Source organism: Sander vitreus, chromosome 9 (assembly GCF_031162955.1).
Source record: "Sander vitreus isolate 19-12246 chromosome 9, sanVit1, whole genome shotgun sequence".
Classification (NCBI taxonomy): domain Eukaryota; kingdom Metazoa; phylum Chordata; class Actinopteri; order Perciformes; family Percidae; genus Sander; species Sander vitreus.
Genome location: NC_135863.1, coordinates 32062760 through 32086567, shown reverse-complemented (window position 1 = coordinate 32086567; position 23808 = coordinate 32062760). Strand labels below are relative to the sequence as shown.

Below are 23808 nucleotides of genomic sequence, written 5' to 3'. Positions count from 1 at the left end.
TACATAAGGTACATTTATATTTGTAACCAAACGTTGCTAAATCTCCGCATAGGACCTATCTAAATTTAAAATATTGAAAAGACTCTACAAGGTCATCAGTAAAAGTACTGCACTGATGTGAATGGGCTTTTTTACTCATGCATTTCGTAAGTTTCATATTAATTGTATTCGTTTGTCATTTTACTATAGACAGCATATAGATATTGTTGTGCTTTTCACATTTTATCAGGGCTGTTTATATGTATGCACAACTGCATGGTCTTTCTTTCTTATTTTGTTTTATATTTTACATGCATACTTTTATAAAATGTCCACGTTTCACTTATTTAATCAAAAGTACTATTTGTTTATTAGATATTCATATTTCACCTTTGTTTTATTGTCTAAAACTTGCAGTTAAATTAGTTTAACTAAACACTGAATTTCACGTGATCCCATTAGCCTACTTTAAGCTATAAGACTGCTAATATCCATTAGTAATTAGTTAAGTAAAGATCAATGTTTTGGTAAAAGAATACACACGTTGGTAGAATAACTAATAAACTAAATTACATATTAAGTGTATTTGCTTGGCCAAAAACACAGTGCAAAGGCTTCCATGGGCGCTGCACATCCACGACTGCCTTGTGGTTGCTATGGAAAATGTCCACAGCAACAGTACCATTGGGGGTGGAGACTACGACCGTCATTCACCGTGAAAAATGATGGACAGCTGTTATAAACCAATTCACGATCGAGAAATAGGAAGGTGACCAATGAAAATGCAGCAAAGAGAGAGCTGTAGATAGATAGAGAGCGCGAGGGCAGTAGCATGTATCACAACCTCTGTGAGACAACAGCGAAAAAGACTAATGGTAAGCCAAGTATTAGCCACCTGATATAATTTACATACCGCTACCTAGTAAGCTAACTACGATAATAGTATTACTCAGTGTTGTGTGCACTGACAGTGACAGGGCATTATTTTTTTTATGTAGGGTAGCTATTACTGCTGGACTTTTTCGTCTAGCTAAACGGTAACGTTAGCTATTGCTACCAGTTGTGTGTTGTCTCAGCATCACAGCCCGTCTGAGAAAAGAGATGCTTTTCTGTCAGACACATTACTGTGTATTTAAAAACAACACACAATCATGATTACTGAAGTGAACAACATTACAAAACTACCGACATTTAATCCTTATTTATGATGAAAGCCTAATAAGCTCCAGCCTCAGCAGAGCTTTGCAATAACGTTATGCTCCTTGATTTCTTTGCAGACCCAGCATGAGGAGCCAGTCATTCCACTGACATGGACAAGTACGAAAAGGTGAAGAAAATTGGGGAAGGGTCGTTTGGAAAGGCCATCCTAGTCAAATCCAAAGAGGATGGACGCCAATATGTCATCAAGGAGATTGGCATATCTGCAGTAAGAGCCTATGCATAATGTTACACAAGCTTCACATGTCACTGTTAAGTGAGCTCCCTTGTGCTACCTTGCTCCATCCCTCCATTCTCTGTTCCTTTTTTTTTTCTGACAGATGCCAAGTAAAGAGAGGCAGGAATCTCGGAAAGAGGTTGCTGTTCTTGCCAACATGAGTCATCCCAACATTGTCCAGTACAAGGAGTCTTTTGAAGGTATTCACACAATCCAAAGATCTTAGCCATTAGGTGAAAGAACCACAGAGTTAATCTTATGCAATTATATGCAGATGGACACAATATAAGCTGTAATGCCTTTTCTGAATGTCCTATACAACTGTTTTTAGAGGGGGGCTGCCTGTACATTGTGATGGATTATTGTGAGGGTGGAGACCTCTTTAAGAAGATCAACTCTCAGAAAGGAGTACTGTTCTCAGAAGAACAAGTAAGCCACTTGTTCTTTGACACAGGCATGCACGTGTGGATTGAATTGATCATATTTACTGGTGCTGTTTCACATCTTTATCCTCTTCTTTGAAAATGTATTAAGACTCTCCTTGGGTTGTTCAGCCATTACAAATGATGTATATACTGTAGGAAGTTGATACTGTATAATGCGGTGTTATCATCTTCTCCCTTTCCTAGATCTTGGATTGGTTTGTGCAGATTTGCCTGGCACTGAAGCATGTGCATGATCGTAAAATCCTCCACAGGGACATCAAATCACAGGTATTGCTTCATGCATTACACAGTGTTCCCTCAGTGATTATAAGTTGTTTACTTGTCATGTATTGCCTTATTTATCTGTATTTTCATAATGTCTTCATAGAACATATTTTTGACAAAAGCTGGGACTGTACAGCTTGGAGACTTTGGAATTGCAAGGGTGCTGAACAGGTATGTGAAATGTCATCTGAAGAGATTTGCAGATCTCTACAAAACCAAGATTTGGGAATAGTTAAGCACAATCATTCTCTTCTCATTTTCAGCACTGTAGAACTGGCAAGAACATGTATAGGCACACCATATTACCTATCACCAGAGATCTGCGAAAATAAACCGTACAACAACAAAAGGTACTAACTTGATGTTGTGGAATACCATGGTTTTTGTGTTTGTCTCACTTGTGGTGTATATGAATATTTAATAAAAATCCAGGGGAATTTGCAATCCAAATTGTGTCCCACCAAATTGTGAGTCATGCAGGATCAGCTATTGGCCTCTGGGTGATGTAAAGGTATCATGTCTCCTCTTAATTGAGTGAACCTGCTTGTCTGTAGCTACAGCAGGAAGCTAGTATTGATTTCCGTTAACTATTTTAATAATGCATGTAATCTAATCCACTTTAGTTGCAACCAATGATGTAAATTTAGCAGTATATCAATGTCCCTTGTGGAGTTTTCACAGCAATGTTAAAATCCTTTTTTCCTTTCATTTAATGATAAAGAAAGGAAAAGCATTGCAAGAGACTGTTAATACTTTATTCAATGAATGTAAAGCTGCCCCAGAACTTATCCCTGCCTGTCCATTTGTGTGCTCTCCTCTCACTTTCCCTACTTTCCCTCCCTCTGCAGTGATATTTGGGCCCTAGGGTGTGTCCTATATGAAATGTGCACTCTAAAGCATGCAGTAAGTATTCTGTGTGTGAGCTGTTTACTAATTAATGTAGCTGTAATGTATCCTACGCAGCATTGCAATGCTCTCTCACATGCTTTGATCTCTTCCCTGTATGTACTGTATGGTTTAACGGTTGGCCAACTAAGTTTCAAGGGCAGAGTCATTTTTCCTGAGAGTCTCATAATCAAATCTGTAACTCTTTATAGTCTCAACCACTCCCTTAAAAACCCCTGCTTTGATCTATCATTGCCTAAGATTGAGTATGATTGCCCTCAGTAAAGTGTTCTACATGTATTTCTGCTCAGTTTGAGGCTGGCAACATGAAGAACCTAGTTCTGAAGATCATCCGTGGCTCATACCCTCCCGTGTCTGTTCACTACTCCCAAGAACTGCGCTCTCTCTTGGCACTGCTGTTCAAACGCAGCCCGAGAGAGAGGCCCTCAGTCAGCAGCATACTGGACAAACCTTTCCTGGCCTGTAGGATAGAGAGGTTCCTCACACCACAGGTGAAGCACACAGTTGTCTTACAGACTGAATTATTTGCATTAACCAGACTGTGTTCAGTTAAAGAAACAAACATGTATTCTCTACTGATTCCAGATCATTGCTCAGGAATTCTGCCATACTTTTCTTCACAAGCAGCCTAAAGTGGGTGTGGTGCAGGGGCCACCAGGTAAGCAAATGGGGTTATTCCATAATTGGGGAGGTAGTAGCAATAGCCATGCCATGAATGATGAGCCGCTTGATATCTGAAAGTGCAAACAGGAACCAGAGAGATTCAGGTGGAAGACAAAAGTACTCCAAGCTGAAAACAGAGATCCTTTGAAGAACTTTCTCTTTAGTCTCCAGCACAGACACACTTGAGTTTAGCTGCTGAGGACACAGCTAAGGGGAGAAGACCTTGTTGTCCGTGGTCGGCCGTGCTACCAAGCAGGACCACAGCAGCATGGCTCGGCACGGCTATCCTGTCCTGTGAGGCAGAAGTAGAAATGCGTGTCATTACAACCAATAGAAAAACTCTTAAATGCTTAACTTCGTGCAATGCTGTCTGCCACAGTTTCTTTTTAGCTAGTACCACTAGGAGTCATTACATCAAAAAAAAAAATCTAAAATATTACACATAGGGGCTTTAACCCAACTATTATGTTCAATGAGTTCAAATTAGTAAGTCCCAGTTAAACAACAGTTAGAGCATCTTTAGCTTTTAACATATGGCTGAGGTATAGTTACGAGAGGGCTTTGTTGAAATGGTTCCGATTTGATTGGATGACTTAAAAGCGTAGGTGTAGCTCATAAGAAGTGATACAAAGCTGAGCCTCAACCCACGCCTCCCTCACCCGCATGTTTACATCAGGAGATGAAGGATAAGGGAGAAATGAATAACCTAGATCTGAACCACTCTTGGAAATGTACACAGACTAATATCCAAACACACTCATTCTACTATGATATCACTCTGCCAGCTGCTATGACCCATGAGCTAACTGTGAAGTGTGGTTTTATACAGTATGATGGGCGGAGTTAGCTAGTTGCCCTAAGGATGGGAAAAGAGCAGGATTTTAATACAAAAATACTCAAATTGTTATTTGACATATATTTGGAGAGAGTAAACAATTAACAAAGAGACACATGAATAGAACTTGGAAAAGTTTTGTTTTTGTTTCTGTGTCTTTTAATTGTACCGCTCTATGACATAGGTATGACATAGGTGACAAATTTACAGTAGTCGTACTAAGGCCTACATTTAATTCGTGCTCCACATATAATGATTTGTTGGGGTAATGCTGGCCAGAGGTTTGAAATGCTAAGTGCATTTCAACTATAGTGTGAATAACATTATGGAATTGCACTTTCCTGATAAAATGTTCCTTTACTTGTTATTCTGTGGAGACCAGTGAGTAGACCCCACTAAACAATAATTTGGATGTCTTGTTTATTCATTTGCATTGCACATTGTATTTGCTGTTGAATACTGATTTGGATAAATGTTTAAATACTTTTTACTTGTGTGACTAGCTAAGCGTCCCGCCCCTGGCTCCATACCACTCACCCCAGCCCAGAAGATTACCAAACCAGCCAGCAAATACGGAGTGCCTTTAACTGTGAGGAAGGTGTCCGATGCAGCCAAAAAGCCTGCAGAGAGGAAACTAGCTGTAAAGCATAAAGCGGTTAGTAGATTGTTGAAATTGATGTCAAGTTGCTGTGATTTTTGAGCTTCAATTATGACTTTTTTGTGTGCTCTGGGTGTAAAAAAAAAGCTCTATTTGATGTTGAGGGGGGTGTGTGTGTGTGTGTGTGTGTGTGTGTGTCATTGTGTGTGTGTGTGTGTGTGTCATTGTGTGATTGTGTGTTGGCAACCTCTGAATCCCAGTGTCATATGTTGCTTAGGCCCCTCTCCCAGCAGCCCCCCAGAGAAGAGTGAGTCAAGTGGAGCAAGAGAGGAAAAAACATGAGGTACAGCTGAGAGCGCCTCATGACTCAAATTTACTCCTTTTTCTCTCCCCATTTACTCACACATCAAGGTCCCTTTCGACCAGCATTTTTCCTTCCTCCCTCTCATTACCCTTGATCCCTATATTCACCTGTTTTCTGCTCACGGCCCATTCGGAGTGTTCTGCCTGATTTAGCTTTCTCTGTTAACCAACATTTCCCTCCTCACCTACCTGCCCAGTGACAGAGCAGTCCTGCTGCCTCTTGCCTCAAAGCGGGTTTCTTTAAGATGTCTCTTTTTGATTGAGATGCTTTTGCCTCATGCTGCAGGATGGCATCAGAAAGAAAAGGATGGAGCTGATTGAGAAAGAACGAAAACAGAGAGAGCAGGTGGGTGCACTCACTGTTACGTCTCTCCTGTAAAGTTTCTAAAAGAAAAGGAAACCACTGAAAGTGTAACAACTGTGTTGCCTTTAGATGTTCCTGTTGAAAGCGGAGCAAATGAAGAGATATGAAAAAGAAAAGGTAGGTGTTAAATTTGCTCCTTGTGGGTACAGTATATTTCTCTTCTTTTATGTGTCAAGTCAATTACTGAAAAACTGATGATCCTGTGATCTATAACAGATCAATCGTATAAACCAAGCCAGAGAACAAGGCTGGAAGCATGTTTTGAGTTCCAGTGGAGGCAGCAGCCCAGAGAGGAAGGTAATGGATGCCCATTTCCTTTTTTCATGATACAAAATGTTACTTATGCCACCTTTTTACATTCAAAGTATTTCTACATTTTTGGATTGCATTATTGTAACATTACAAATCAGTTGTACTCGTATCATACATCTCCTGCTTCAGACTCACAACCACCCTTTTGTCCCCTTAACTCAGTGTTTTGTCGGTGCTGGAAAGAGGGCTGTCCCAAGCTCTGTTCAGGGTCCTACTCCTGCCTGTCTCCCAAGTAAAACCCCGTACGAACATTACCACGCTGCACTGGACCAAATGGCTAAACCACAGCCTAAAGTCATCAGCAGAGAGGGATCCTCAGCAGGACCAGGCAGTCCCATTCGGTAAGTTTACATGTCTTTGTATTTAAGGGGATTTAGGTGTGTTGAATAATTGTTTTAATGGCATCGCCTCTGTGTGTAAGAGGTGTACCGGCTGCTGCTGGCCCAGTGCTGCCCAATGGCCCTGCTCGACTCCTAAACCCCGACGTAATCAAGAGGGAACTGCAGAGGCTGCAGCACGTTCCTAAACCAGCCCATGTTAGTAGGTCAGTCAAGCAGCTTCTTCCCAATCAGAAAATGACCCTACACATCTGGATTTAAACTCTACATCCTTGTGCTTTTCATAGTGTGGAAAGTAGTAGTAGTAGTAAATAACCGCATTCTGTTTTCAGGCCGCGCGGTCATGCTGCTGCTGGACGAGCCTATCAGGTTGAGGAGTTTTTACAGCGGAAGAGAGAAGCCATGCTCAACAAAGTTCGCGCTGAGGGACAGCTGGTACGTGGTTTGACTTATACTGATGATTTTAAGGGTAACCTTTTGAGCAGGGGTGTGAATCTTCACTGGTCTCACGATTCAATTCGATTTTGATTATCCTGTCAACGATACGATTTGATATCCCGATGCATCACGATGGATCATCAAGCAGTCACATATATATGAACTTTCATTTTTATTGCATCTGATCTTATAAAAGACACTTCCTGAATATAGCGGAGTCTGAACACAGCAGACAAAAGGCAAAAACAAAAAAAGCAACCTCAGTAGGCAATAATTATTGCATCGCGATGCATCAATGCAATGATTCATTTCAACACCCCTACTATTGAGTATTTAGTGCCGTTTCTGAAATACGGAACCTTTTCTATCATAGTTACAACCCCTCCCATACTGGGCATGAACACTGATGTATCTCTAGCAAATATGAATCTTCAGGCTCCATTGAACACTGACTGAATCAGATTGCTCTATGTATCGTTAAATGGTTGCTCGTACTGCCAAACCCACTGCGCATCAGCCAGGTTTCAGCTCATTGTTTTGGTTTGCTGGTCTGTAAGGTTGACAGCTCTCACTGTCAATCCCATGTCCAACTACTGTATAAACAGCCTGCTCTCACCATGAGCTCACACAAGCCTGTTGTATTGGCCTGAGTAGCATTGAGCCAAAGTAATGGAGTGGCTGAGAGGCCAAAAAGACTGTTGTATGAAAAGATAAATCCATCAGACAAAGTTAGTGTGTCAAGGCTCTGTTGCGGTCTGTTTGTTTTCGAAAGGCATTTTAGGCCTTTTATTTCCGATAGAACAGCTTAGACATGAAAGGAGAGAGAGAAGGGGAATGACATGCAGCAAAGGGCCGCAGGTCGGAGTTGAACCTGCGGCTGCTGCGTCGAGGACTAAGCCTCTTTATATGGGGGCGCGCTCTACCAGGTGACCTACCCAGTGTTGGAATCGGAGTCCAAGTCAGAGTCACCAAAGAAGAGTCGAGTCCGAGTCTAGTCACCATTACCTGAGTTCTATTTCAAGTCGAATCATGAGTCCAGAGAATAGCGGCTTGAGTCAGACTCGAGCAGCACTACAAAAAAACCAAACTACTACAAATAAAAGTAGTCAGAAACTTCCAGGTTTTGAGTCCTATAAATCATCAAATTCCAGTCTAAGACCCAGTCATCAGTGCGCGAGTCCAAGTTGAGTACTCCATCACTGGCTGCAGGAAAAGGGGGGGGTTGATGAGAGTAGTGAGACTAAATCAAAGAGTTAATCTGTACGCTGTAAAACCAAAACAATGGACTAAAATACTATGTAGAGCTGCAGAGGTGGCTGATCATTCTCTGTGGGTTCATTATTATGAATGACTGCTTTTCAATTTACATGAAGTGATTTGATTCAATGTTAATTTAAAAAATATTGATCAATGCAGGTTTACCTCCTGGCCCCAGCTCATGTTGTTGCAGTTAGATGTTAGGGGCTACGACCTTTTTTTTAAAAAAAAATGTGGTTAAATTGAACGGTAAACAGGGTACTCGTCAAAACCTGGCAGCAATCTATGGAAGCCGGGCTGGTTCGATTCGGTGCAGGAGACCCAAAGCCAACAAAGAGGAGGAGGTAGGAGCCCAGGCCTGAATGCCCAGCCTTACATTACACCTCACTCATAGCACGTCTGGCTTGGCTCGGCGTCCTTCATATATCTGCACAAAACTCCCTTTGACACCCATAATTCAACCCAGCATCTCAAACTCATGCCCACTCCTTGCACATCACGTGGTGTTCCACTGTCCAGTGAGCTGTTCCATTTTGTAATTTTTGATTTGCCTCCCAATAATGGCTGTTGTTATTCACAAACAAAATATAACCATTGTTTGTTTTTTTGTTTATTGTGCATAATGTCCCATTTCAAATAACCACACCACCTCAGTTTTGAGTTGTGTATTGCAGCTTTTTTTTTTGTTGCTTTCAATGGAGTACATATAAATATATGCATCTTTATTGTTAACTGCAAAAAAAAATTTATTTTTATTCTGGCTGAATGGCTGATGTGTAAATGTACATATGCTATCATCATATTGTGTTTTAAGTAATACTTTGTTAAAAGTGCTCCCTGTGTATGCAGTATTGTTTTTGTATGATTGTAACCACATTTATCAATGCTTTATTCTACTTTGCCTCTGTGTCTGAGCATCTCTGTCATCTGTGCAGACATGTCGAGCATACAGTATGTAACATTTCTGTATTTGTTCTCAGGAGTACTTGTCGAGACTGAGGCAGATCCGCTTGCAGAACTTCAATGAGCGTCAGCAGATCAAAGCCCGACTCAGAGGAGAGAAGGTACAGTCTTCCACTCTCAGATTCTGAGAGCACCGTTTTAATGAGTGTTTTCAGTTCTCTCCAACATTTCATCTCCTGGCTGCTGCGTTTCAGTATGACAGTGATGGTTCTGACAGCCAGGAGTCCAGCGAGGAAGCAGAGCTCAGGAGAAAGAAGATAGAAGCTTTAAAAGTGAGTCTGCCTGGAAAATAATACATTTCACAATATGCAACATTTAGATGATAGCAAGAAGAACATAGTTAAATCAGTGACACAATGACACAACTGAGCAGGTAATAACAAAAGAGCAGCAGCTCCCTTCCAGGTTACCTGAGCCTGTGACTTGTTCTCCTGGTTGTTTTTAATCAGGATTAGAAGGTCAGAGATGTAGCTTGATACTCGCCCAGCATGAGCCCTGTAGGCAGTACAATCCTATAATCAATTCTACAATTACCTGGCAACCAGCGTAGCGCAAATAAAACAAGGCTAATACCTTTCAAAGCCTCGCTGCTGCATTCTGCTCTAACTACAGACACTAAGTGTGAAATCTGAGTGAGATAGGAATCCAATTTATCTTATTGAGATGCTATTAAGTCGTCAACTGAGATGCAATCATTTGCTCACCTCTGAAATAGACTGCAATTGGATGGAACTGTTATTTTCATTGCCCAAAAAAAATGGTTGGCCATAGCCTCATTCTTTTTCATTTGCGTGTGTATATATATGTATCCCGCCAGGCCCAAGCAAATGCCCGTGCTGCTGTTCTGAGAGAGCAACTAGAGAAGAAGAGGAAAGAAGCATTTGAGAGAGAAAAGAGAGCTTGGGAGGACCATGTAAGCTCTATCATTCTTTGCACATTTTTACCATTATTTGGCCTTATTTGGTGCATTAGTTGAGTCTAATCTCGATTATTGTGTATTGTTGAAGCTTGAAGCTCGGGGGGTGAAGGTTGGCATGGCAGCAGGCAACTTAGCGGCGGTGGCAGCAGTAGCAGCAGTAGCAGCAGTATCATCTACCTCTGACAGTCCTCTTCCACAGCCCAGTCCCTCTCAGCCAGACCCAGCTGCCAAAGCTCCAGTCCTGCCTGCAACCAAACCCTCCACCCCAGCTATATCCATGACCGCTGCCCTGAAGAATGTCGGAGCAGTCAGTATACATTTACAAAGTCTATCACACCCTACGTCATAGTATTGTTTGAGCATGTACTCCTGAGCTATATCAATTTTGCATTTTGTGTTTGGCAGATTACTCCACTAAAAGAAAAGTTGGCCAAGCCTGAGACTGATACCGCCATCCAGGTGAGTGTATTAAAGTAACCGTGTGCTAAAATGGCAGGATTTCTGAATCTTCCCTGAGTCAATATTTAGAAAGATAATACTACTCAATGCTTCCCATGGTACAGAGTGAGAAAAAGCAGATTCTACGCAGACTTAACCAGAACCTAAAAGCCCAGAGTCCAGTGGAGGAGCTGGAGGAGTCACTTCCACTCCCTGCAGAACCAATTCCTGCTCCCCACCAGAACCAGTCCGACGCAGAGAAACGCCCCTCTTCAAACGGAGACCGGAAGAAGTGGGATGCAGCAGAACTGCCTGTACTCCCTGTGGCTCAGCAAACCTTAGAGGAAACCTTAACCACAGCCAGTACGTCCAGCCAAATTTACAAGATTATTTTTTTACCATTTTGTGTACATGATGGCACACTTACGGTATATTAATAGTGTAGTCTTTTGTAGTGTTTGTTGATTTAGAATTAAAAGAGATACTTAAGTAATAATACCGCATGCGAGCAGAAATTTCATGCTCACTTTAAATTTGCTTTGCAAGGCATTTATACACATTAGTGCTTCTATTTAAAAGTTTTAGAAGACATTTTGCTCAGCTTCTCCCCCCAACATTCCCTCACCAGCTACCTCAGTGTCCTCAGAAGATGGACCATCCTCTGGTGAAGACAGGAAGAAGTGGGAGGCAGGAGGAGTTCCACTTGTCCTCTCTGTAGCCCAACAAACTCTGGAGGAGACATGCATCAGGACCATCGGTGAGTTACCTTCTCCCTGAGCGATCACAAAAAAAGAGAAATCACAACCATCTGCAGTGTGCATATAAAATAATCTAAGTCTAATTCTTTCTCTGTGTGTGTGTGTGTGTGTGTGTGTGTGTGTGTGTGTGTGTGTGTGTGTGTGTGTGTGTGTGTGTGTGTGTGTGTGTGTGTGTGTGTGTGTTATGTCTCAGAGCAAACAGTGGGTGAAGTTATACAGATGGGTAGGCTACAGGACGAAGCTCCTAGGAAGGTGTGGAGAGCGAGTCCAGACTCTCAGGTGCTGAGAGTACTTCAGGAGGCAGAGCTTCAGCCTCTCACCCAGCAGCTGGAGAGTGTCACCATCTGGGAGGAAGAGTTGTCCAGCCCTGGTTAGTCTTCATTCAGTCTTCTTTATTTATGTCAATATGTGGACGTGACGGACCCTTCTTAATAATAATAATAATAATAATAATAATTCATTACATTTATATAGCGCTTTATCATAGACACTCAAAGCACTTGGGGGGGGGGGGACTACTCTCTACCACCAATGTGTAGCACCCACCTGGGTGATGCACGGCAGCCTTACGACGCCAGACGCTCACCACACATCAGCTCAGTAGAGAGGGAGGGGAACACGTTTTTAGTGGTGGGGGAAACCAGAGCACCCGGAGAAAACCCACGCAGACACAGGAAGAACAGGCAAACTCCACACAGAAAGGCCTGGGACGACCAGGGTTCGAGCCTTCTTGCTATGAGGCCACAGTGCTAACCATTGGGCCACCGTGCTGCCCATGTTCTTAAATGGTTTACTTTTTACTTTTTCAAATTTCAAAAAATGTATAAATTGTTAAGATGTACTAGAAGTATATTCACTTACCGATGATGCCATATTCTCCCTAGATAAGCCGAGCCTGACAGCAGCAGCTGAGATTTTGAAGACGCCTAAAGAAGCGTTGCCTTCTAAGCCAACGCCGCCTGCTGGGGTTCCGAGCCCAGAGGTTCAGAAGGAGAGTGCAGACTCCACAGAGGCCTCGCATCAGGAAATGTCTGTGGCCGGTGCTGTAGAACGAGTGACACTGCCACCCAACCTCACTGAGATTCAGGGTTAGTGTGACACTTAACCTGACATTGATTGAATATCTCAGCTCCACATTTTTTTAAAAGCCTAATGCAATCCTGTCTGGTCTGAATTCTTCCAGATCCAGCAGACATGGAGTCCCTGGTTTTGGAAGAGACACCTAAACAGGCCTCACAACCCCCAGCTGGTGTGCAGCAGGCATGGGAGCATGAAGCCCAGCAGCCAATGTGACTGTTCATCTTTTGTTTTCTCTTTATATTAAGAAGACATTCGCACACCAAAATGAAAATTCAGCCATTGTTTACTCACCCCAATATTTAGTTTAAACTTGTTGGACCCATATTTCTTGGCGTGAACAATTTCTTTATTACATTTGAAGACATCATGCATGTTTGTGGAGCTAAAGTGTATTTTTCTTATAGGCCACCAGAGGGCGGTACAAGACCAGCAGACACTAAGGATGTTGAGAAGAGTGCAGAGAAACCAACTGAATCTTCCGGTGAGGTTGAGGTTTAGTGAGTCACAGCCACTTTATTTTTTTCAGCGTGATTATTATCTTAATTAAATCTTCCCTTTGCCTCCATCTCCCAGGTTTCACACAATGTGAGGAGCCCCTGTTTATAAAGTTGTGTTCCCCAGCCCACCGACGCACTGCTGCCCTTGCACTCCTCTCAGCCCAGTCCTCCATGGATGAATCATCCTCCTCTCTGGCCTCTCGCTCACGCTCTGTCTCCCCTCTGCGCTCCAAACACCATGACGCCCTCCTCATTGGTCTCTCAACGGGCATGTTTGACGCCAATAACCCCAAGGTGATTACTGGCTGAGCTTTTGTTTTGTTTTTATACAGGAAATGACATAGCATTATGAGGACAGGTCTAATGGTGTCACATGGGATCTATGTTTGATGTCGCAATTGCAGACCTATCTCCACAGCCCTGTGTAAACGGCTTTAGTTTTTACAGAGAAGAAATGGAGGAGGAGCTCAACCTTCTCCTCTGGCCCTAATGACACGATGAAATGGTGTCTGCAAGTCGATCCAAAGGGACTTCATCTCCACAGTAAAGTGTGGCTACATCACACATACATTCTGGGACAGGAGAAAAAAAACGCTCTGGGTTGTTTGAATTTCTTTAAACCAATCATAATCGTCTTGGGCGGAGCTAAGTTCAGGACGCACCGACGGTGGCTCTGCAAAATAGTCAGAGGAAGGAACCTGTTTTTTGGTGGAACATTTGCACCCTGCAACAAAAAAAAACGGCAGATAAAATAATCAATGAAGTTAACTGTTCACACAATAGAGTAACGCAAGCTATTTAAATAAGCTGGATACATGGTTAAACATCATTTGCTCTTACCAGATTTTGAGAATGAGAACACACACAGAGACCTGTCATTCAGCGCGTGAGCCACATGCCGGATGTCAGGATTTATTCTGAAAATGTGCTTCTGTTCATCCAGACTGTTTGATGTGATCCGGTGAACGGGTTGAATTGTTCTTGTGCTTGGTGTGATGTCGAGTCTTGTGTGGTATTTTTAGGTAGGAAATCAGTCTTCTTTATTAATGAATGAAGCCAGAGCCATTAATCACATGGGCTGAACCTGCAGTGGATAGGTCTGATAGAACAGAAGCAGCATCCATCAACCTATATCTTTCATAACCTTCATCAGGGACAGTGGGATCTGCAAAACCTAGCCCAACATTATTTCCACTTAAAGAGCTGCATAGAATATGAATGTGGTAGGTTTTGTTAGTGTGCTCTTTTTAGGGTTTGGTTGTTTCTAGTATATAACCTTGACGTTCCACTTCAGGGATTGCTCCGGGGCCACAGGAAATTCCGCCGGATGCATGTAGTCCGTTTCCTTCCTCTTTCTCTGTGTTGGCGTTCTAACCTCCAGTGGATTTGTGAGGACTATGGTTAACTGCTCCTCAGATCTCTGCAGGGTAAATCCAGACAGCTAGCTAGACTATCTGTCCAATCTGAGTTTTCTGTTGCACAACTATTTTGCAGCGGCTCTGTGATGATTTTCTGATTGGTTTAAAGAAATGCCATTAAACCAGAGCACGTTTTTCTCCCATCCCCGAATGCTATGTGGACTAGCCAGAATCTCCTTCAGCGCACTTTGGAGGAGGGTCTGGCAAAGCGAGACTAGGTTGTTGCTTACTATAAATGATGTAATGATATAATTGACTTGACTTGATCAAGTCTTCCTGTCTGAGCCCATCAAAGTATTAAACATGTCGCTCTGTTTGCATTGTACTCTCAGATGCTGCGGACATGCTCTCTCCCAGACCTCAGTCGTCTGTTCAGCTCTCAGCAGGACTCTGCAGGGGCGAGTGATGCTAATGTTGCCCCAGACAACAACCTGGAAATCGAGGACCTGGAGGATGCAGCGAAAGATGACGAGCAGTCAGAGACCGAAGAGTAAGACAAACGCAGATGAAATCTTACAAGCAAAAACATGCTTTGGGGCCACACTGTCAGATCATAATCATAAGCTGCTGCAGTCTAAAAATGGCTGGTCATTTTAATGGTGACCGATATCTTGCCTTACCCCTATTCTTCTGTCAATCATTTTCTAGGCATGAGAGACAAGATTAGAAAATGGCACAGGTTTCATTTTGCTAAGAAACTTTTAAATACAGCCATTTGCATCAAATTGTTGGAAATGTAAGACAGAGGAGGACCAATGACATCATGTCCTATGGTCCTGTGATAAGGTCCAGGAATTCTGGACCAGGATACATGATAACCTATGTCAGACTGCAGGGACCCAGGTTCCATTCAGCCCAAAATGATTGGTTCTGGGAGATGGGTCCATCCTAAGTGGGATGGATAAGCCCATAAGAAGCTGGGTCCAGACTAGTTTAATGATAGCCAGACAGATTATGTTAAGAGGATGGAGGAATGAAGGGCTGCCGTCAATCCAGCAGTGGGCTTGTGAGAGGGCTAGGGGTCGCAGCATTTGAAAAGATGTCATACAAACGTTTGCCAGATTGGATGTTTATACTAGAACATAGATATTCAACAGCGGGTCCGGGACCCCAAGGGGGTCCTCAGAGTTGCTGCAGGGGGGCCACCAAATTATTGTTTAATTGTTTAAAATACAAAAATAAAAATAAAAACTTGAATCCAACATATTATTTGTAAAGATAAATCTTTTTTTTTTTTTTTATAATGTACACAACATTGATGACAGGCTTACATAGCCATCCACAGATATAGTTATTGTGCCTCAATCGAACATTAAAACATGATGTATAAATATATGAATATGTCAACAATTATTATTTTAATACCTTAGTATTGTATGCCCCATAAAAAGGTATGTGTGTATTGTAGGCCCAGTGTAATATGCAATTTATATTTTATATTCCTATTTTATACAATATATGTAGTAAGGGGTCCCTGCGCAATCTCTTTTTCAACTGAGGGGTCCTTGGCCTAAAAAATGTTGACCCCTGTACTAGAAAATGGGGAAAGTACCTGAGCTTATGGAGGGCTCCTAGGAAGCGATGTGTTGGGGTGTAGCGTAAAGTATGTGCTTATGGTTTTATCACATAAAAAAAACAACCAAAACAGCCGTTTGATTGCATCCTGTGTGTAACAACAATATTCCCTGTTCCCTAGTGCATATGAGGATGAAGACCTGCGGGACATCCGGGCCTCTATGGAGAGGCTGCTCCAAGAAGAGAGCGACCTAATGAGAAACACTCCAGAGGTTGGTGCAGGAGACTTTAATGGGAACCGTCCAGATGGCGAAGACCAAGTACTGTTCAACAGGATAGCAGCTGAGATCGATCAGGACAACAATCGGATGGCTGTAGATGACGACGACGACGACGACGATGAAGAGGAGGAGGAGGAAGAAGAAGGCGAGGAGGAGGAGGATGAGGAGGAGGACGAGGATGAGGAATGCTCTAATGGGAGTCCTGGCGATGATGAAGCAGGGGAGCTGCTCACTAATGGTGTGGGAGAGAGGAGCCACAGTAATAACAGCCCGCTCAATGAGGAGTGGCAGTCAGGTACCAGGAATGTTACGAGTTGGTGAAATAAAAGCTGATTCAAGGATTTTAATTTAGGGCTGCAACAATTAATGATTATTTTCATTGTCGGTTAATCTGTTGGTTATTTAATCGATTAGTTGTCTATAAAATGTCATAAAATGGTGAAAAATGTCCATCAGTGTTTCCCAAAGCCCAAGATGACTCGTCAAATGACTTGCTTTGTCCGCAACTCAAAGATATTCAGCCACAGACTACTACCAACTACCAACTACCACAGAGGAGAGAAGACACTAGAAAATATTCACTTTTAAGAAGCTGGAATCAGAGAATTATCTTTCTTTCTTTTTTTAATAGATTAATCAATTATCAAAATACTTGTCGATTAAGTTATTGGTTGACAACAAATCGATTAATCTTTGCAGCCCTATTTTAATTCAGTTAGTATTAGTTATTTTAATGTAAGAACAAACATTCATTTACCACTTTTGTGTGACATTCTCATGGTCTTGCTACACGGTAATTTGGAGAAAGCTTGCAAACTACTTCAGCTTAAAAAGTCTTGAATGAATATTTTATGTCAGATGATTCATACTTTTAATAACTGGCCGTGTAATAAATAGGAGTATTTTTGCAAACAAAGCACCTTCAGAGTGATGAAGACCCAAAGTCTAACAGGATTGTGAGAGGTGATACATGCTGCTGCCCCATCCTATAGATGGCAGTGGAGAGGACCAGGGCGGAGAGGCTGTGCATCATGACAGCATCTTCAGTCGTCTGGAAGAACTTCGCTTCAATCTGGAGCAGCAGATGGGCTTTGAGAAGTTCATCGAGGCTTACAATAAGATTAAGGTATGAAACTTTTCTTATCTTTTTAAAGGTTAACACCGCTAAATGCTGCAACATAAAGGGCCCTATCTAGCACCCAGCGCAGTGCGGCGCAAAGCCCGACGCAAGTGTCTTTGCTATTTTAAGACCGTCCAGAGCCCACGTCGTTTAAATAGAAAATGCACCTGCACCCATCTGTGCACCCATGGGCGTGCTGGTCTTACAGGGAGGTGTGTTCAGGTGAATTCTTGGTGTATTGCTATCTTGAGGCAGTGGAAAGTGATCGCACCATTTACCAACAAAAACCTGGAATAAAGTCAATAGCGCAGCATTTCATTGTTATTTTAACAGAGCATTAGTAAAATGCTCCTAGGCTCGTGCACAGCACGTGCACACTATGCTTGTTACACACAGGTGAGCACAGCAGCACACACACATGCAGAAGATTACAAATAAAAATATTACGGTGCAAATCCTCCATAACAGCAATGCTCCAAGGTCCAAACGCGCCTGGCTTTTAAAGGGAATGGGAGATGATCTCTGATTGGTTTATTGCATGTTACGCCCAAAACACACCTCTGATTAATGAAGACACAGTACAATACACACAAGTACAACCCTTTTGAACCATGCGCCCGGCACACGGACCCTTTTTTCCGCAGTCGAACTAGCAAAAGTGGATTTGGACACGCCCTAAACGCACCTGCACCAGGCGCTTCACGCCGTGCGCTTAGATCGTTAAAATAGGGCCCAAAGAGTGATTGAACATATTTTTTGTTTTTTTGGCATTTAAGGCTATGCATGAAGACGAAGATGAGAATATTGACCTGGGCTCCAGTTTTGTCTTAAGCATTCTGGGAACTGAGCACCAACATCTGTATCCCAACATCCTTCATCTAGTGATGGCAGATGGCGCATACCAAGAAGGTTAGTGACGGTAGTTGGTTCTTAGTTGATTGAAGATATTTTTATCTTTATCTTTTATTCTTGTTGCTTGTGTAAACCACAGAAATACATGTGTATCTCTTTTAATTGTTCTGGTCAGCAACAGTATTGAAATGTCCTCAATGGTTTTCCCACAGCATAGAGCTGTGTCAGAGTACAGTGAGTGTCTAAAGGTAGACTATGTAGGTAGTATGGCTTTATGGTTTGTAATCACACCGTTCAGAGTTCGCCTCTCCTCCCCGGCTCAACGGCCAGAGAGAGAGAGAGTGGTGGTCGAGCGAGCTAAAGAGTGGATAAAGAGAGGGAGCGCCGAACAAAGCAGTAATCAGAGGAATAGAAGGGTTTTCTCATATTGTTTCGCAGCGGTTATATTCTAAAGCACAAATAAACCCAACCACACCTCCGCGGCAAGGTGCCACATTGTTGGATTATCAGTGAATGCAGCATCTGTTTCTGAGTGTCTGTCAGTAAAACATATGCGTAGATATGAGACGCTGAGGGGGAAAAACCGCAGTCGGGAGTAAGAACTGGCTGCACGCCCTGCACACTGTTATTGGCTGGGGGTCACACACCCACGTGGGGCCCAGAGTCTCTTTGTTACCACCCAGAAACATCCTGCACACGGGAAAATAAAAAGGCAAGAGAAAATCCAGGCAGAGGGCACGGTGTCTGCAGATACAGACACCACCAAACCCTTCTAGTGGGTCATAAGTGATGATTGAGAGAGGGATTACTTTTGTATTACTCAATACATTGTTGGTTTTTTTTTTTTTTTAGGAAATTTATTTGACCTTTTAATCTAATCTCTCAAATCCTATCCTCTTTTCTCACATTGCTACAAAGTCATAAAGAGACTAAGTAGATGTGAAACACACCCTTAACGCTGTCTGTCTGCTTCTTCTCGCTGTGTGCCGAGTCGGTTGTCAGACTGGGGCCACAGCAGATACAGAAAGAGATAAGGGGCGGGGGAGGGGGGAGTATTTTGAGTTTGACAGATTTCCCTCAGGATGCGAGCAGTCTTGAGAAATTCTCTCACTGAACATCTCTTTCCAACAAGTCTTTAGTTTTCTATTTTTACTGTCTTCAGTAGAAGAAATGGAGGATGCGTGATAAATGTCAAATATCTCTCTTGAGGACCTATCTCAAGGTCTGTGAAAGATGCATCGTATGGCTCCCATCCATACAGCAATAACACTTGGTATATTTTGAGGCATCTAACAGAGTACAAATGTACTGTGGTAATGCAGTATGATCTATTGGCTACAGTCACACATTATCCATCACTTTGCTGTGGGTTTTAGGTCACTTCTGATGCCTGTTGTTCCCATTAAATGGGATCACCAAAGTCATGAGAATACATCATCTGGGACCCACAAATGTCTCTACAGATTTCTGTGCCAATTTGGAGTCATCTGCCTCTCTTTTGTCATTTCTTATTAAGAGACATGCTCAAACCAATTAACTCTGCCTCTCTAATTAATTATCTGTCCCAACATGGTTCTCTTTCTTCTCTCTTGTAGATAATAATGATGATGAATAATTGTTGGTGCAGTGGAGCTGCTGGCAGCTATGACAATCTGCTAGCTATCTGATGTCTTCCCATGACGCACACCATTGGCAGAAGGATCTATGCATGAGGTGTCGCAGCCATGCATCTAACAGTGTTTCAGGCACACTTGCATGATGACTAGCTAGTACACTCGAGGCTGTGTTTCATACTTTTGACTATCAGCACCTGACACTATTTTCTAACCAGTGTTCATTCAAAAAGTGCATTTATCAAATCCACGTTCTTAATAACCAAAGTTTAACTTCAAGGTTCTGTCAAATGTTTGTGAAAGTCTGTATCTGTAAATGAGTGACACACATGTATTGTCTCATTGGATTAATAGCATAAACACTGTTGTGTTTCAGTTTGTTGTCGGTTCGGTTAAAATCCACAGTGGCTTTTTATTTTGTCGGTCAAAGATCTGGTTCTCTCAGGTGCTCTGTTTCTAATTGTCACATACTCAACCACAGCTTCAAAACATACACCAGGTCACCCTCATGTTTCACTCCCAACCGGTTGAACCTCCTTTTCTTACAACTCTTTTCACCAAACAAGACGTTAAATATTATCTTAATACATTTTTCACATTTCTTACTGTTTCACTTAACCCAAATTAAATCCAAAAATAATTGGGTGAATATATGTTTCCATGGTACTGTAGCAAGACTGTGGCATTAGAGTGATTGGTGTGATGTAGTGGGCCACGTCAGAATGTTTGGTGCAGAGAGTTGTACCGATGATGTAAGCAATGGTGTGTGTGTGTGTGTATGTATGTGTGTGTGTGTGTGTGTGTGTGTGTATGTATGTATATATATATATATATATGTATGTATATATATATATATATATATATATATATATATATATATATATATATATATATATATATATATATATATATATATATATATATATATATAATATTAACAATAATATTAACAATAATTCACATGTGATTATAAATTAAATATTGTAAATCTTTATATGAATAAACCTCTTTTTTTTTTTTAAGAAACTAAGGACTTTTATTTTCTTTCAACCTCACTACCATGTAGACTGTAAGCATGGATGGATTACTGAATGAGCCTACTGGACACAGCACCCCACCCCCCCACCCCCCATCACTCGTATAGAATAGAATGCCTTTATTGTCATTGTATCATTAAAAATGTAAAAAAAAACATTCTCTCCACACATGCATTCATACACACAATAATAACGATAATACTAAATAATCAGAATCAGAATCAGCTTTATTGGCCAGGTTTGCGTAAACAAACAAGGAATTTAACACTCACTTAACATTTAAAAACAGGACGGTAAGAAATATGAAAACAATACTGTTAAGTATACAGTATAATACAATAGAATTTACAATTTTACAAAAAATATACAATAACATTTGAAGAGAGTGAAAGAATAGTGCAATATCAGTATAGTCTGAGAGTTAAGATTTAAATATAAATATAGTGCCTAAAGATAAATAGATAAATGAAGTAGTCAAAAACTGCATTGAGAAAAGTGCACATGGATTAGAATATTGCACATTGGTTTAAAAAGAAGAGACACCACCAACCAGGAAGAGACTTATAATGACTACAAAGAGACACAAAATGACTACAAAGAGACACCGAGCAACTACAGTACAAAGAGATGTAAAACTACTCCAAAAATGGGCAAAACAGCCATAGACCCAAAATGACGATAAAGAGACACAAAACCAGACAGATGTGTAATGACTACAAAGAGACAGAAACCAAGAACAAAAAGATTTATTTTAAACTTTTAAATCTGTGTGTATGCTCAATGTAGAAGAGGTGCTGGGGACCATTGTTTCATATTCTGCCCATGACCGTAAAGTATGGTATATAAGTGTCAACATATCTGTGCTTACAAATCAGCTGTCCTACATTATGATACATGTTATATTGAGAGTCTTGGATTTGAAATGTGAAGTTTTGAAAGAGAGAGACCACTGGTGAGTACTATTAATATCCACAGCTCTTCAACAGACCACTAACCTTTCTGTCAGCTAGCAAGATTTATTTGTAGTTGCAATCCCTGTGGAATAATATAACAAGAGCCTCCAGTGTTCTACCACCATGTCTGATTTAGTGTGACAGGAGAAGGTGTGTTTCCTCTGAGATGGAGCATAACCAAGTAGTTGACTGTAGCATCTTCCCAATAATGATAAACAAACCAAGGAGCTTTGCAGCATATCCTGACTTTAATGTGGTAGTAATTTAAGAATTTGTAAATGTTTTTCCTCTATTCTATGAGTCCAGAACAAGACAACAAGGTATTTTGCTCCCAACAACCCATTTACATCTTGCCTTCTAGCTTTGATGGATGACACTCAAACAGCAAGCCTAGCATGGATCTGCCTTTATTCAAATTAAACTGCAAACTTTTGTCATCTGTGCTAAATGATGGCATCATTAAATTTCAAATGTAAACCCCAAGCATGCATTTTCAAGCTGAGGTTGCACGTTGTATGTCATATTGAATATGCAAATGCTAAGTCAATTTTACATTAAATCATTACATGTCATAGGGTTATGTGTTGGGTTACATTGTAAATATGTGTTGTATGGGTTCTGGCTGGCTCTGGCCTTCCATACTATCCACTTTAACTTGATTTAGGCTGGTAGTCAAAGGACAGAGAGGAATAGCACTTAAAGCTGTTACATGTCGTGCACAACAGAGCACTTCATTCAATATTTATGCTGCATGGTGGCGTTGTGTTTGTTGTTCCATTTCAGATTTAGTAATTCTGTTTTATGTTCTGCTATGTGGCTCATATTATGCAAGGGTGGCAGTTTTATCTCAGTCGTGATTTGCATTTTACTTGTTAAGAGGTATATCGAGTACATAAAGATAGGCAACTGTCATACAATGAAAAGAAAAGGGGTTCTGACAAAATGCTCATGGCTTTCTTTGAAGTATTTCATGAAGAAGAAATGACATTATGGGCTCAGTCTGGAGTCAGGTTACAGCACCAGTGTTGATTTTGTTCATGAATGTCAACTTTTTCTTTTTGATTTGCTATTCTACTGGTTTCCTGGGCCTACGGAAGCTTACTAGTTACACACAAAAGAAAGCCATCAATAGTGGTAAGTTCATCTGTATAGACCGAATGCAACAGATCACTTGAGTTCTTTGTTCATGATTTCTGTTAGATATGATAACTACTAAAGTTAGACGGGGCTATGAGGAAATCAAAAAGACAGATCAGAATATGACTTAGGAAGGATACAGTCCAACCAGGGTTCAAAATTAACTTTTTCGTCCACCAGCCAAATGGCTAGTGTATGTTCAGATTTTACCAGCTGCTCAATAGACAACCATTGTTTGTTTTGGCTGCTGAGTGAAGCAAAAATACCAGCATTTGGCTAGTAGATGGGGCTAATTTTGAACCCTAATTGCAACCCATTTTACTTGGGAAGAAATTAATTAAATTCTTGGTTTGAATGTTCTATAAGGTCTGTGTTTGGCTTGATCCCAGCCCCCAGCCCCCAAAGGGAAAAATCACCCCACAGAGAAATAAATGCACTCAACCGCATTCATTGACATTCAGCTATGGTCCCTAATCTAATTTAAAAAGCTGGTTGCCTCTGGCTGAGTTAGTACGTTTGAAAGCCTTATCAGAGTAGCCTAATACAAATGGTGATCACTGGATGTGAGTCTCCTGATCTCATTAGCATATTAAGCCCTAGAAATGTTGGTCTGGTTTCAATCTAGACATTGTTGTTTTAAAAAGTGAATAATGCAATATTGTCAACTTGTGAACAACACACATCTTGGACATCTATTTACAGTAATGACTGTACTAGAGAGGCAATATTTCTGCCAAGGTTCATCCATTTCCTGGAGATTGGGACATATGTCTTGTCATGTCCTCTCCTGCTTTCCTTGTCCCCATTTACAGGCAATAACAGCTGTCACCTCCATCAGATGAGCGTGTGTGTGTGTGTGTGTGTGTGTGTGTGTGTGTGTGTTTCTGAGAGTGTGTGCACACAGTGATCTTGTTTTTGCCTTCAGGTGCAGTCATTATGAAAGATGATTGCCTTTCAAAGACGACAAATCATTCCTGCTGCCTTTCTGAATAACATTAAGTGGTGTCTACTGAAGCTTTTTCACAAAAC

The 23808-nt window shown here is 41.4% G+C and overlaps 1 protein-coding gene across 2 annotated transcripts; it reads left to right on the top strand.

Annotated features, from left to right (window-relative positions):
- Positions 1–787: 787 nt before the first annotated feature.
- Positions 788–20439, top strand: nek1 (NIMA-related kinase 1). Of its 2 annotated transcripts, XM_078259767.1 has the most exons (36): positions 788–854; positions 1257–1405; positions 1518–1614; positions 1746–1843; positions 2044–2127; positions 2228–2295; positions 2388–2474; positions 2973–3027; positions 3321–3521; positions 3616–3688; positions 5032–5183; positions 5404–5469; positions 5776–5835; positions 5923–5970; positions 6070–6150; positions 6328–6506; positions 6587–6709; positions 6836–6938; positions 8456–8542; positions 9179–9262; positions 9356–9433; positions 9979–10074; positions 10169–10387; positions 10486–10539; positions 10644–10881; positions 11147–11275; positions 11470–11646; positions 12161–12364; positions 12460–12565; positions 12761–12837; positions 12930–13147; positions 14604–14761; positions 15968–16362; positions 17060–17193; positions 17964–18096; positions 19635–20439. In XM_078259767.1, exons 2-36 carry the CDS (start codon positions 1289–1291, stop codon positions 19652–19654), a joined length of 4299 nt encoding a protein of 1432 aa, XP_078115893.1. In that variant the 5' UTR covers positions 788–854; positions 1257–1288; the 3' UTR covers positions 19655–20439. The 2 variants fall into 2 exon arrangements, with proteins under 2 accessions (XP_078115893.1, XP_078115894.1); XM_078259768.1 differs by lacking the exon at positions 8456–8542.
- The last annotated feature ends 3369 nt before the right edge of the window (positions 20440–23808 follow it).